This window comes from Aptenodytes patagonicus, chromosome 7 (assembly GCF_965638725.1).
Source record: "Aptenodytes patagonicus chromosome 7, bAptPat1.pri.cur, whole genome shotgun sequence".
In the NCBI taxonomy this organism is placed as follows: domain Eukaryota; kingdom Metazoa; phylum Chordata; class Aves; order Sphenisciformes; family Spheniscidae; genus Aptenodytes; species Aptenodytes patagonicus.
In genome coordinates this window covers 56,193,902-56,207,461 of record NC_134955.1, presented here as the reverse complement: position 1 = coordinate 56,207,461, position 13,560 = coordinate 56,193,902, and the positions used below count along the sequence as shown (strand labels likewise).

Below are 13,560 nucleotides of genomic sequence, written 5' to 3'. Positions count from 1 at the left end.
GCTTCGTGAGTAACTAGAGAGGAAGACAATTCCCTCAGATCTCTGTGCACAGCCAATACATCTCATAGCAGCCTTCTTTTTCTTCGAGATAAAATAGGATTGATGTGGTTTTTGTGGTCCAGAAAAGATTTAACTGAGAGATTCAAAGACTTTAAGATTTCTTCAAACCCTCCTTTTCACTACCATCTATAAATAAGACTTCAGGTTTTGAATATTAAATATCAATATTGTTGCATCTTAACTCAGACAGGGCTTCCAGTGGTGACCACGCGTGTCAGGGTCCTGGTACGAGGGCTAGGAAGAGGCGTGGTTGCTATTATCATTGCTGATTTTGCTGAGCACAAAAGCTGGGTATGGTTTTGTGTGCATCAGGTTTTCCTTGTACTGTCTTCTTGGGCCACAACCACAGTACAGCAGTCTCCAGAAGACACACAGATTCAGAAGCACATCACGGTAATGCAGCTTTGTTCGACTGTATCAGATGCAAATTTCTTCCATGTAATGAGAAGACATTTGAATTTCAAATCCAACTGAGTTAACTACAAAGAAATATAGACTAGGAAGTAGAAAAAACCAGTCGTCATCTGGACAGAGAACTGAAGTTCTGGAGTCACTGGGGCATTCACAGTGGAGCTTTTTATGTTTAGGGAATAGACCACATGATGTTAGGGCAGGGCCTTCGCTCAGTAACCCCGTCTTATGTTCCTGTGTTCTTTAATACAATGCCTATACTTGGGGCCTATTATGACCGGGATTGTTTCTAAAAGGAAGAATATTTTAAAAGAATTTAGGTACCTAGAGCCTGCGAGCCTTCATGACCCCTCTGTTGAACTTCTTAAGTGCGTAACACCCCCAAGTGCCCTCCAGTAACATGTCCTTGCAACGTGGATACAAACCTGGTCAGACCATGGAGGAGCTACGTTCAGGTCTTAAGCGCTTCCTAATCAAATCTTGCGCTTTGTAAGCAAACACTGTTGTCACTTTTATAGAAGTAATACTCATCAGCAACAAACAAGAGCCTTTTTGCATTGAGTCCTGGCTGCCCAAGTCCTTTATGGGCTTTCTAAAATTTCATCCTTTTCTCTGGCAATGCTTCCACTTAGACTGCACATAATAATTTTTTTTCAGTTCAGTTGAAAAATAGAGACAAGTCCCCTTATCTGAAGTTTTAAGGCCAAATTCTTTTTCTTCTACAGTCCAAATCAGAATGAAATGTTCTGTTTCGTTTGGGAGTATTTTAGAAAGTAATTTAGGACCATGGGGGGAAGATAGGGAGGTCCATGTTTATATTTTATTTGGAATCAGGCCAATGATCAAAATTGTGAAGAGTTTAGATCATGCCCACACTACAGAAATTGCTGAGTAAACGATCTGTCTTAAAGAATGTGCCTTGCCCAACTAATAATGCTCAAGACCCAAAACCAGCCTGTCAGATCTGTCCAAGCAAGACCAATTGAAAATTCAAAAAGTTTATTCTTACTACCCATAGCTCTGTACAACTTTTGCAGGAATATCAGCTTCCCCCATTTTGTCTTTTATAGGAGAAACATCACTCAGTGCTTATCAGTCGGTCAATTTTGGCATACGGATATGTTACTGAATAGCTGGCATGCTCTTGAAAGGGAGTGGAGCCCTGGTCTCTCCTCTAAAAGGAACGGCCGAATCGCAGGGCAAGGGAGCTGACAACATCCCTACAGATGTTCTGTACCTGCTCCCTCCCTCCCTCTCTTTTGTTCCTCCCTGCCTTGGTGAATAGTGACCTACCCTTTTATGAAGGGGGGCATTTTAAGCAGGATTGGATACTGCTTCCACCACTCAGTAGCTCAGAGCCTGCCTGTAAAATAATTCTCATGGGCGATTGGATATGCGGGGCCAAATCCTGCCGGGGTGCTGAAGGGCTGGATGCAAAGAGTTTACTGTTCTCTTGTTTCTCATGAAAGATATAGCCTATTACTGGAATATAACCCTCCCTCATTATGCCATTTATGGGAAACACAGTACTTGGTGTTTATAAAGCAGTTAATTTGTAACAGACAAAACCAGATTATCATTCTTTGGAAGAGCAAATATTTGTTGGAAAACTTCTATATGGGACAGACATCTTCATCTGCTTTTTAAACCTAGTTGATTGAGAAAAGGAACAGAGGAGCTACCTAACAGGTAAGACAAGATTTATATGAAGCATTTAGATTGCAAAGGGTGGATTATTATATTTTTATATATATCCATAATTATATATATTTATCAGCTATTCTCTAAATGTGATGTTTTAAATGGCTCTAAATCTTAATAAGCATTCTAATATATTTGATTTTTCTCTTCAGAAGAAAAATGCATTTGAGCAAGAAAATACTTTGATATCTGAGACTACTAGAAAGAAATATTTCTTAAAATGGAAAGAATGTTAACTTTGCTCGACCAATTATATGCTTATTAATGAACTGTCTACTCTATGCATAAAGTGGTTTCTCTAAAATTAGCAATAATCTTCACTCAGGTCTAACAATACAAGCCTATAATGTGCAAAAATATCACTTTATTGTTTCCAGAACTGTGTTTCCTTGTCTTAGAGGACATGCTTTTTTTTCCGTTACTAAAGGTGCACAACAAAGCTTCTGTAACGTTAACTTTAAATTGTTGCAATCTCAAATTTGCAGTGAATGCATATGCAAGTGTGAGGTTCTTACTCCTGTGATGTTCGTAACACCCACATCAGTAGCATTTGTGTATGCCTCAGGATGCAGGACTCTGTTCTTGAGTGTTGAATGGTCTGGGATGTGCCTGTAAACAAGGGCTTCTGCGTTTGCCCCGTCCTTTCAGTCTGAAACCCATTTGCGTCAGGAAGGCAGAGCCCTCTGGAAGGCAGCTCACTGCTTTCCCCATTCAGTCCCTTCACATCTCCCGGCGGGGATCTGGTTGGCCCTCCCGAGCCAAGTGCTGTCCCAGACCTCTCAGAGAGAGACGCAACAGTGATGTCTGCCAAATGCAACACTGTCAGATGTCGCAACGGAATGACACTATCCCCAGAAAAGACGGGGAAGAGCTGGCGCTCTGCAATGCCTAGTGAGCAGTTAGGCCTGATGCTCTTTTAGAGGGACTGCTGCTGTTGCAGAAAGCCCTTTCAGCGTGACTGAATTTGAACAAAAGCAAAATTTTCCAATCCCTGTCTCTATGCTAGAGCTGACTCTACAGTGTCCAAGGATACCTCTTTGAAGTAGGGATGACTCCCAGCGGAAAGGACCTCCTTCGCTGCCAGGGCAGGCATAGCAGTACCTCGCTGCCTATGTTACTTCCCACAGAAGCGGGTCACTATATTAGGAGCAGAAACGCCTTACAGTTACTGTAATAGCTCTTGACAGCACTGCTTGCAGTCCGTCAGGGGAGAGTAAGCATCCCAATTCTGCAGAAGTCGCATGCACCATTTGGCCAGCAAGGCAGCAGCTGAAGTCAAGTCATCCCCTTCCCTATTGCAGTCCTGCAGAATCTGGACGCTAGGAATCTCACTGAAAATAAAGCAAGAGTTAATGGGAAAGAAAAATAAAGAGAAAATATTCACAACCACAGTACGCTGCATATTTTACTCTGTTCCCTGGCTGCCATGCACTCGAGAGGGGACATAACAGTCAGGGATTTCACTGCATCCCGATTAAGTCATTACAGCCCATCTGCGTTGCACCAAGTACAGAACGTGACCTATTATCTCAAAAGAAAATAGCACACCACCTGACTGCCAAAAGCACCCTGTGACTTGGCACCCAAATGTCTCAGTACTCACATCAACATACCTTTTCAGGACTAACTCCCACAGCCTGAATCAGGCAACTGTGAAATTCAGCTGAACTCTGAATAAACGGCAATCAAATAAAACCAGCTTTCCCATATGCCAAATCACAAATTATACAGTGACTGTAATTTGCTGTTACAGATCCTTAACTTAAAAGGAGTAGTTAATAGTTGCCATGTGTTTTCTAAATTGTTGAATCACTTACTACTTTAATGATGGGCCATATAATCCATCTTTTCATCTCATTTATCCATTTGCATGCCACTGCTATACAGAAGGATTCTGTGCAGGCTTGGTGGTCTTGAACATCCTGTTTAATTTACAATGGGAAAATGCGTCTCCAAAGATTATGGCCATTCCAGATTTTTCCGTAAGGTGCAATTCAACACTGCTGTATGGGAAAGAAATTCATATATTGCTTTGATGGAAAGATGAATGATAAGCATATTTGTATTTTATGCTTGAAAAGTGCATTTGTATGTGCAAATTTACACAAGCAATGTCTGATGTTAAAGTTTGCCTGAGGCCTTCTGTAAGATGTGTCTAGTTCTCTCCAAACATTTTGTTGGGCAGATGAGAGACCCTGTATTAACTTTGCTCAGAAATCACAACTTATGTAAAATACTGTATTTTTAAGCACAGAACAACTGTTTCATCCTTGTGCTATTTGACATTGAAACACGGTATTTTCAGGGAGGAGACGGCACTGACAAACCTGCTTCAGCATTTGCTGGACAGTGAAGCATAAAAGAACAGGGAATCCTACGGCATGTGATCAGGAATGATCTGAATGGAGTAATAAACAACCTATAGCAGAAGGATGAAAAGTGAAATGAAATGATGAAAGGCAAGCATTCCTCACAATGACATTGTATTTTCAGTCCTGGGCCCCTTAACCTGTTCAGGGCTTGCTAAGTATGGGCAGTAACATAGAAATTTCCCATCGACTTACTAGAAACAACAGTACACACCAGGCTCTCAACAGAAGTACACTAGCAGCTGCAACACCTTGCTCCGTACAGATACCGAGGTCAGAACTTGAACCTCATTCTCTTGCCGAGCTAGAGGCTGGCCCTCTTGATGCAGCCATATATTAGGATGTTGTCCCTAGGGATTCAAACACAGTAGCCACAATGTCTCTTTGACCACTGCTGTGTACGTTGCATACAAAATCTGGTATGTCTTAACAATATTTATCTAGGTTTTCACAGACTTTCTTCCTGAGGTTGCTTTTAGCAGTGGAGCGCCGATCAGGTTCACAGGCAAAAATTTCCTATGTCTAAATCATTCCTGATTCTCCAGGGTCACATCAGTACACTCTTTCACAGTTGTAGAAATGCTTCACCTATTGCTTCTATACTAAGCTCCAGATGTTTTATTAATACTAAAAATGAACTAGATAGATAGAAGGTTTTTTATACTTGTCATGAGAGTGTCTGAAGCACAGCTCTCCAACAATCTACGAACACAACGTATCAAGGGAAGAGTTGACCGGGCAAGGGGTATGATTACAGATACCATTAAAATCTGCACTGTGTCTCGTTTTTTTCCCAAATGAACTAGTCTGTAAGTAAGTGAACCAAAGAGCAAGATACAGTATAAAAGCACTTAACTATGGGTGTCTTTGAGCACAACAACCTTTCAGTAATAGTCAGTATCCCTGAAAGAATATTTGCTTGACAAAGAGCTAAGTTGTGCCACATTATTAACATTAGGATCTTTGTTTTCCTTCACATATGTGAAAATAGCTCACCTTGACTAGGTGTCATTACTTTGTAGTTCCCTGTTATGCTATGGCTACCTATTTCAAGACTGTGTTTTTCACTTTTTTAGATGAATGAATGGGTAAAAGTCCCATAGGCACAGATTCTGCCTTGCCTTAGACCAGCTCTGTGCAATCCATATGTCAGTGGAGTTAATCCTGATTTATTCTGATGAGTTTGGCTTAAGGCAGTCTCTTGGTTTTGTCTGATTTTGACAGAATGAATTTTCAGATTTGACAGACTGGTTTTGTCCGATTTTAATTTTCTACATAACCAGATAAATATATCCTTCTAAAAAAAATTTCTGGGAAAAAAAGGCATAAGTCACATGGCAAAACTCTGTTTTTCAAAGTTTGTAAAAGTAATTTGCAGTGTAGAACTCCAGCACTCTCTGAGTTACATCTGAAATATTTAAAAAATGTTTACATAAATAAATATTTTTCTGCATGGTTCTTGGAAGTTACCGTTTCTGGAACAAAACCTAGTGGCTGTAGTTTGATTTTTGTGTATAACATACAGGTATTTAAGTGTCTGTTTTAAAAAGACAATTTGTAATAATATTCTCTAACTCTCAAAACCAGATTGTTTCCTGGGTTGGCATTTATCATACCAGAAAATCAGACACTTTTTGTGCTTCTCAAGTATTTTTTTCCCTAAGGAGTCGAATCTTGTTGATACAGCATGCCACTAATATAAAACAAGTAAGGTAACAAATAGTAAGGGTCCACATTTCTACAGAAGGGATGGTAACTGTCAGGCCACTACCATTATCCAGGAAAAGATGGATCCAATAGGAATGGCAACCATGATTAAGACACATACCATGGAGAACACAATCCACCTGCCAGTGCCAATAAAGTGCAGAAAGGGAGTTACAGGTCTCTCAGCTTTCAGTAGGTCGCCATCCAAATCTTCTAGGATTAGTCTGCATCAGAGGTCTCCAGCGAAAATGTCATTTCCACCACATGCTGCCTGGAATTCTTGTGCTTATAGATGACATCAATTTCACAGGAGCGAAAGCTGTGACATGGGTCCAACAAGCTGTTTTTTCATCTTTGAGCTGCATATTGTACTTGAAATCTGAGTTTGATTTTGTAAAGGAATTACAAGTTAGCAAGGGAAAATCAGTGAAATATGAACCACCAATACCAGAAGATCAAGATATTTCTTCTGGATTCACATAATGATGTTGGAAACTTCTCTCTCTCTCACTGATTTAAATTTGACCATTCAGATAGGAACCAGGTCTTAGGTTTAGAGTATATACACTGGAGACGCAGAAAGACCACCTCGCTACATCTATGACCTTTTGCATTGTGAATAGAAGAACAAGCTAAAAAGTCATTGTGTTGCCTTTTTTTCTTTTCCTTCTCCTTTCTCCATTTTCTTTACTAGAAAAAAAAGAGCTCATTACTGGATGTCAACATGAAAACAGGAATTTACCTGCTTCTCCTAAGTGAAATATGTGTTGAAATCAGCAAGGCTGGCATCAAACCTAAAACTCCAAAGAAGGAAAAAGAGAATAATTTCTTGGAAAGAAATAAAAATGTCAATATTTCTGCAGAGTGGCATCATCAAAAAAATATCTCTAAGCCTTTTGAAGAGCAAGGCCTCGAAGAGTTCACTCTTTACAACTTCACTGAAAAGACTGCAAATTTTGGATTTAACCTCTACAGAAAAATTGCAATGACACACGATAACAATGTAATCATCTCTCCCCTTTCTGTATCAGCTCTCATGACTGCATATACGCTGGCAGCCAAAGGGGAAACACACAGACAAATAGTAAAAAGTCTAAACCTCTATGCTTTGAAGGACAGAGTGGATCGCCATCATCTACCAGCTTTGTTTAAACAACTGAAAGATAACATCACAATGAATGAAGAACTTCTCCTCGTGCAAGGTACTCTTTCTTTTATCCAAAAGGACTTTAGACTCAAGGAGTCTTTCCTCAACTTATCTAAGCAGTACTTTGATATGGAATTCCTGAGAGTGGACTTTCAGAACTTTACGCAGGCAAAATTTGTCATAAATCAAAATATTAACAAAAGGACCAAAGGAAAAATTCCAGAGCTCTTTGAAGAGCTTGATCACCATAATAAACTGCTACTTGTGGACTACATTGTCTTTAAAGGTAACTTTAAAGGTTGTTTTTATTTTGCAAAATGATTATTTATTAGAAGAATCAGGACTCTAACTTCAGCTACATTAGGGGAAGTTTAAATGAATTCAGATGTCCTGTTTTCTCTACATCTCTATCTAGATTTACTTTCTTCTATTAGGAAATGATTTTTCATGATAGGGAACCATGATTCTTCTATGCTTTCTTCCATACAACAGAGTATCAGAGAACAAAAAGCCCTGCATCAAACTATCTCGATCCCTCTTTATGACTAAAAAGGATGTTTAATTTTCACTCACCAACTAAAATGAAAAAGCCTTAATCATGATAGTCTTTTGAATGCTGGATACTGGGCATAAAATCATTGTCTGATTTTATATAGTACACAAAATCATGAAAACAAAAATAATTTTCTATTTCAGTCAAAAATCTTTTTTCCCAGAGGAACCAAAGTGACAAAGTACCCCATTATATTACCTTACAGGGTGAGGGAAAGAAATAGCTGTGATGGGCAGAGGCTTCTGTGGAGAGGTCCTCTACTGCCAAATATCTGATGCTCCTTTTCCTGCTTTTGGGGTCTTTCTGACCACTGGCTTAGAAGATAGATAAGGGACTCCAAAAGAAGGTCCTGGCAATGACAAGGAGCCATAGCCCACCCTTTACTCTGAAACAGCCATACAGAAGCCGGAGACACCTGGTTAGGTAAAAAGCAAAGACAAAGAGCTAGGGCGACAAAGGGAGCAAGAGGAATGCTGTGCAGAGAACCCGCAGTCACAGCCACTACTCCAGTCCGAAGCGCTCAGCAGATGCCATCCATGGAAACCCCACTAAAATAAATGCATACATGAGAACAAAGAAAATTACCCCTCAGCCATACAGTCTCCCTACAGACTAAGTTTATTCTTTCGTATTTACAAAAGTGCAGTTTGTCCAATGCCAAGGTTACTTTCCCTGACAGAAAATCAGAGAAGAGGTAAGTGGCTATGGCTACATTTAAAGCGATAGTAGAGATCAGAATCATTAGTATAGAAAAGGTCACATTCCAGTGCACCTTACAAGTAAGCGCACTGCTGAATCCCCATCCAAAAGATTGTATAATTAATTTAAAAACAGGATGTTGAATAGCTGGTAGAGAATTTCAGTGAAGGTGACATGTTAATAAAAGACAGATGCTCACACGGCATTCAATAAACAAAAAAGATATCTGTTCTGTACTTGACTGGCCACTAATCAACCTTAGAAAAAGATTTCCCTTCTTTCCCTGCAAATGAAGGAGTCTATTTTGTGGATTACTTCCTTTTGCTGCTGCAAAAAATGTAAAGCACATACACTAAATATACTGCAGTTGTCATCCACTTATCCCAGACACAACTGACATCCACCTCCAACTAGGTACAGAAAATATCCCATACTTTTTTTTAAGGGTTTCTGAACAAGTCTGAATGCACATAATTATTTAATTTCTTTCTGTCCTCAGGTAAGTGGGTCTATCCATTTAATTCCAAATTCACAGAGACGGAGACTTTCCACATAAACAAATACAGAAGTGTACAGGTACCCATGATGTTCAAGTCAGATAAAGTTAATTCAACTTTCGATGAGAACTTAAGATGCACTGTGATAAAGCTACCCTACAAAGGGAAAGCCCACATGCTGATTGTCATCCCAGAAAAGGAGGGAGATTACATTTCACTTGAAGACCATTTGACTACAGAGCTTGTGGAATCCTGGCTTGGAAACATGAAAACCAGGTATTGCTTTGACACCCATTGGCCTTAATGTCTTTTATGTCTATTGCAGCAAAGCAACAAAGCACAACAAAGATTAGCTGGTCTTCCTAACCCTTTCACATGCTGGTGTCTCTGTGGTGCTAGGTATCTATAGAGTAGAGGTCCTTTAATGGCCTACCCACAGCCCAAGTGGCACGTGAAAGCTTCTACTCTGAGGTGACAAGTCCGTGGCTTGTCTCATTTAGAAATATCTGTCTCTCTGAGCGCATAGTTAATCAAGTCTTTCCAAATTCTTCCTTAGGCCTTCCCTTCTCTCTCCTTAAATTTAGCACTGCCAGGCAAAGTGCACAATAAATCTAGATATGCAGTATACTTATGAAACCCTTCCTACCACTGGAAACCCAGAGTAATGGATAAATTTGAATATGAAAATGTAAACCCAAGTTATTCCTGTGAAATGTGATTCCTGAAGTGACAATTCTTTTCACTGGTCAATAAATTAGTGTGTCACCCTGGTATCGGGGCACTGTAAGTGCTGGTGGAAGTATTTTATACAGAAAAGGAAATGATTTCTAGCGTCTTTGGCAGTCAACAGGTCAGAGAAGATATGCTGCCAACCAAATTCCAGCAGAGACTCTTTAATTTTTGCCCCTTCTTTTTCTGTGTAAAGCTTAATTCCCGAGTAGCGTGCATCTCAGTGATCTACTATATAGTCCAAGTTTGCATTGAACTTTTTTTTCCCCCAAACAGAAAAGTGGATATTTCATTTCCAAAGTTCAAACTAGAGCAAAAATACAAAATGAAGAAACTGCTTCATGCTCTTGGAATTAAAAATCTCTTTACACGTATGGCAGATCTTAGTCATCTCACAGATCAAGGATATGTAGCAGTTTCACAGGTAAGCCTTCTAAAATTATTTGCTATTTGGATTGTAATAGTATATAAATGACCCAGCCAAGAGACTATGTCATATACACTTATAGGGACACTAATAGGAAAGGACCTCATCTGCCAAGTATATGCAATCTGCACACCTTAATCAGTATGGATCCCAGTTCAGGTGTGAGGTGTGTAGAAGTAAAGTGTGATTACGTTTCATATGTGCTCAACAACTTCCAAAGCTAACCCATCACAGGAGGAAAGCTCTGCCTCAGTAAGAATACAGTTGGCAGGAAAGGAGTACAATTAAACAAAAACTGTGAACAAGAAAGACATTGTAAATGACAGTCAAATGGCAAAAGCCAGAACAAGGAAGGAAACCCAAAGAGGGAATCCCTCACACACAGTCCAGGAACAGGTATTCTTCTTAAGAAATAAAGAACTATAGAAAGTTCAAGTAATAAAATCTCAAAAACGTAACAGTGAGAAAGAGAAGTGGAAGCAGTCCTGCCTTTCCTTCTGCATACCCTGGCACAGAAAAAACAGAATCTCACAGCAAAGCATCAGCACAACAGAGTTGTATTCCAACCCATTCCAATGTTCCATTTCATACACCGAAACTTTTAAAGATCAACACTTAAATAGGCAAAGGCAAGGGTGGTGAATGGCCAAGACGACAAGAACACAGCCCCACTGAAAAAGAGGAGGGGAAGATAACTCAGTACCACTATTTAAGGGTCAGCAAAGATGAATTTCAGAAGACTGATAGAAAACAGAGGCAGAATGAGAAGCAGGAAAGAATGGAAGAGAAAGGACTTGACAATCACATCAATATCAAGGAGCAGGTCTGTGTGACCGGAGATGTCCCATTAAGAAGAAACAGCTAGTCTATACAAAAGACAATTTGCTGATGACAGAAAATTAAGAGGCATGGTCAAAGAAAGAAGATAAAAGGGATACCACACAGAGAAACTGGTGACCTCAAGGACTGGAGCATCCGGAACAAAATGAAATGCAATTAATGCTAAGTTACTCTAATGTATGAAGTTGCAAAGTTACAAAATTTATGAAACAAGCTGGATTTATAAACAGTTGAGGAAAACAAGACTGAAATGAGATTAATTTGACGCAGCATTTAAAAACATAGGTCTACAAACCTATATAAGGAATTTATATAATGCAACTGCTTGTGGTTGTATAGTGTTGATAACCTAGGACCATAACTCTGGGAGAGACTTCACAGAATGGTTGAGGTTGGAAGGGACCTCTGGAGGTCATCTGGTCCAATCCTCCTGCTCAAGCAGGGCCACCTACAGCCGGTTGCTGAGGACCATGTCCAGACAGCTTTTGAATACCTCCAAGGAGGGAGACCACAACTTCTCTGGGCAACCTGTGCCAGTGCTCGGTCACCCTCACAGTGGAAAAGTGTTTCCTGATGTTCAGTGGCAACCTCTCGTGCTTCAGTTTGTGCCCACTGCCTCTTGCCCCATCACTGGGTATCACTGAAAAGAGCTGGCTCCATCTTGTTTACACCCTCCCTCCAAGTATTTGTACCCTATCAGAAAGAATCCTTCTAAGCTGCTGGTGCTGCTGTTACAAGTCTCCCTACACCAACTCCTTACAGAAGCTTTTGTGATTTGCCAAAACTGTTAATAGGTGGTATGATAAACACTTCTAGACAAGTTTCAAAAACTCTAAGCCCTAAACTAGTTTTTCAAAATTGTGCTGACTTAATAAAATAACTTTTCTGGGAAAACGTAACATCCTAAGAATAAATATTTAATGGATAAAATTGCACTGATTTTCAGTTTGGTATTGCCGACTGAAATTAAACCACGACAGTCATAAACTATTTCACTTTTGGGAAATACAATGGCAATCTGCAGCACTTTTCTCCTTTGCTCTTGATCTTATAACTATTCCATGCCGATTCTCAGCAGTTAACTCTATTGTGTTATGAAAAAAAAAAAAAAAAAATCACACTTGAATAGTAGCTGCTAACTGATATTAGAAGCAATATGTGCATCAGCTACAAAGTGCCAGAGGAGCATCCTGTCCCTGTGAATCATGATAGCCAGCTTCATTATTTAAGAATGTTTAGCAGAGAACTCAACACTGGTAAAGTCCTTCAACTGTCTTCACATAAGTCATTCCTAGAATTAGGAGTCTGGGAGTTGGGAATGCACTAACTGACTAGGCAGTTCACCAACACAGACCCAAATACAGGGGAAGGACTCAGAGGTACATGTAGGCTGAAAGAACAAAAATGGAGAAGAATCAGACCCTGCCAAGGCTGCGATTTCACTGGGAAGGGAAGGTCCTCAGACCAATCCAGGATTGTACCTCATGGCTGTACATATTCACTCTGTGCTACCAAATGTACAAATTAGAAATATACAGGAAAAAAACCAAGGTTGGTGCATTTGCCTAGGCTCTCACAAAATCAGCTGAGCGACATATCCAGCCAGCGTGACTGATGAAAACACACCTCCCACTTTTGAGACACTCTCCCTTGTACAGTTAGGTGTCAGAGGAGCGCTATACAAATGCAATGGTTGCTTCATGCTACCAGCTGCAAGAACAAAATCTTTAAGTGAGGCCTATACTCAGAAACATGGAAAAGCACAATGACACCTGAACTAGTACCCACACTGCAAGTACTGTGGTCACGGTGGCTGTACCAACTCCTCTGCTGCTGAAGTAGACAGCATATGGGTCTACCAGTCTAACAGACAGAGCTAGATTGCACAAACCGACTCATTTTAATCCTTAATAGAAGCCTACTTCAACTGAATGCCTTGCACTTTGCAAAACATTCTTCATGTTAATATTTATTTCTGTCACATATTTTATTTCTACGTTGCATTTCAGGTTGTCCAAAAGGCAGTAATTGAAGTGGATGAAGAAGGAACTAAGGCCACAGCAGCTACTGGGTCAGAAATAACTGCATTCACAGTGCCTCCTGTCATCAAGGTGGACCGACCGTTCCTTTTTATGATTTTTGAAGAAACTTTTAAAACATTGCTGTTCATTGGCAGGGTGGTTGATCCAACAGAAATGTGAATAAAGGTAACAGTTTCTATTCTGTGGTATGTAAGAGGCTTTATTTCTATTTTATTAATTTACATCAGAATAAAAAGGACAGTGAAATATGAAAATGTGAAAATCTGTTTTGTCTCTCCAGCTAGCAGTAGGTCATCCTATTAATATTTTATTAATGCCCAAGTGACAAGCTAAATTCACTAAGGCACAAAGTGACAAAAATGTGTTTTGTAAAATCTA

At 39.8% G+C, this 13,560-nt stretch overlaps 1 protein-coding gene across 2 annotated transcripts; it reads left to right on the top strand.

Annotated features, from left to right (window-relative positions):
- The first annotated feature begins 2,060 nt into the window (after nt 1-2,060).
- On the top strand, nt 2,061-13,360 carry SERPINA10 (serpin family A member 10). 2 transcript variants are annotated; one of them, XM_076345364.1, is made up of 5 exons: nt 2,061-2,160; nt 6,943-7,450; nt 9,147-9,420; nt 10,150-10,297; nt 13,150-13,360. In XM_076345364.1, exons 2-5 carry the CDS (start codon nt 6,973-6,975, stop codon nt 13,339-13,341), a joined length of 1,092 nt encoding a protein of 363 aa, XP_076201479.1. In that variant the 5' UTR covers nt 2,061-2,160; nt 6,943-6,972; the 3' UTR covers nt 13,342-13,360. The 2 variants fall into 2 exon arrangements, with proteins under 2 accessions (XP_076201479.1, XP_076201478.1); XM_076345363.1 differs by having other exon boundaries at nt 6,943-7,681.
- Nucleotides 13,361-13,560: the final 200 nt, after the last annotated feature.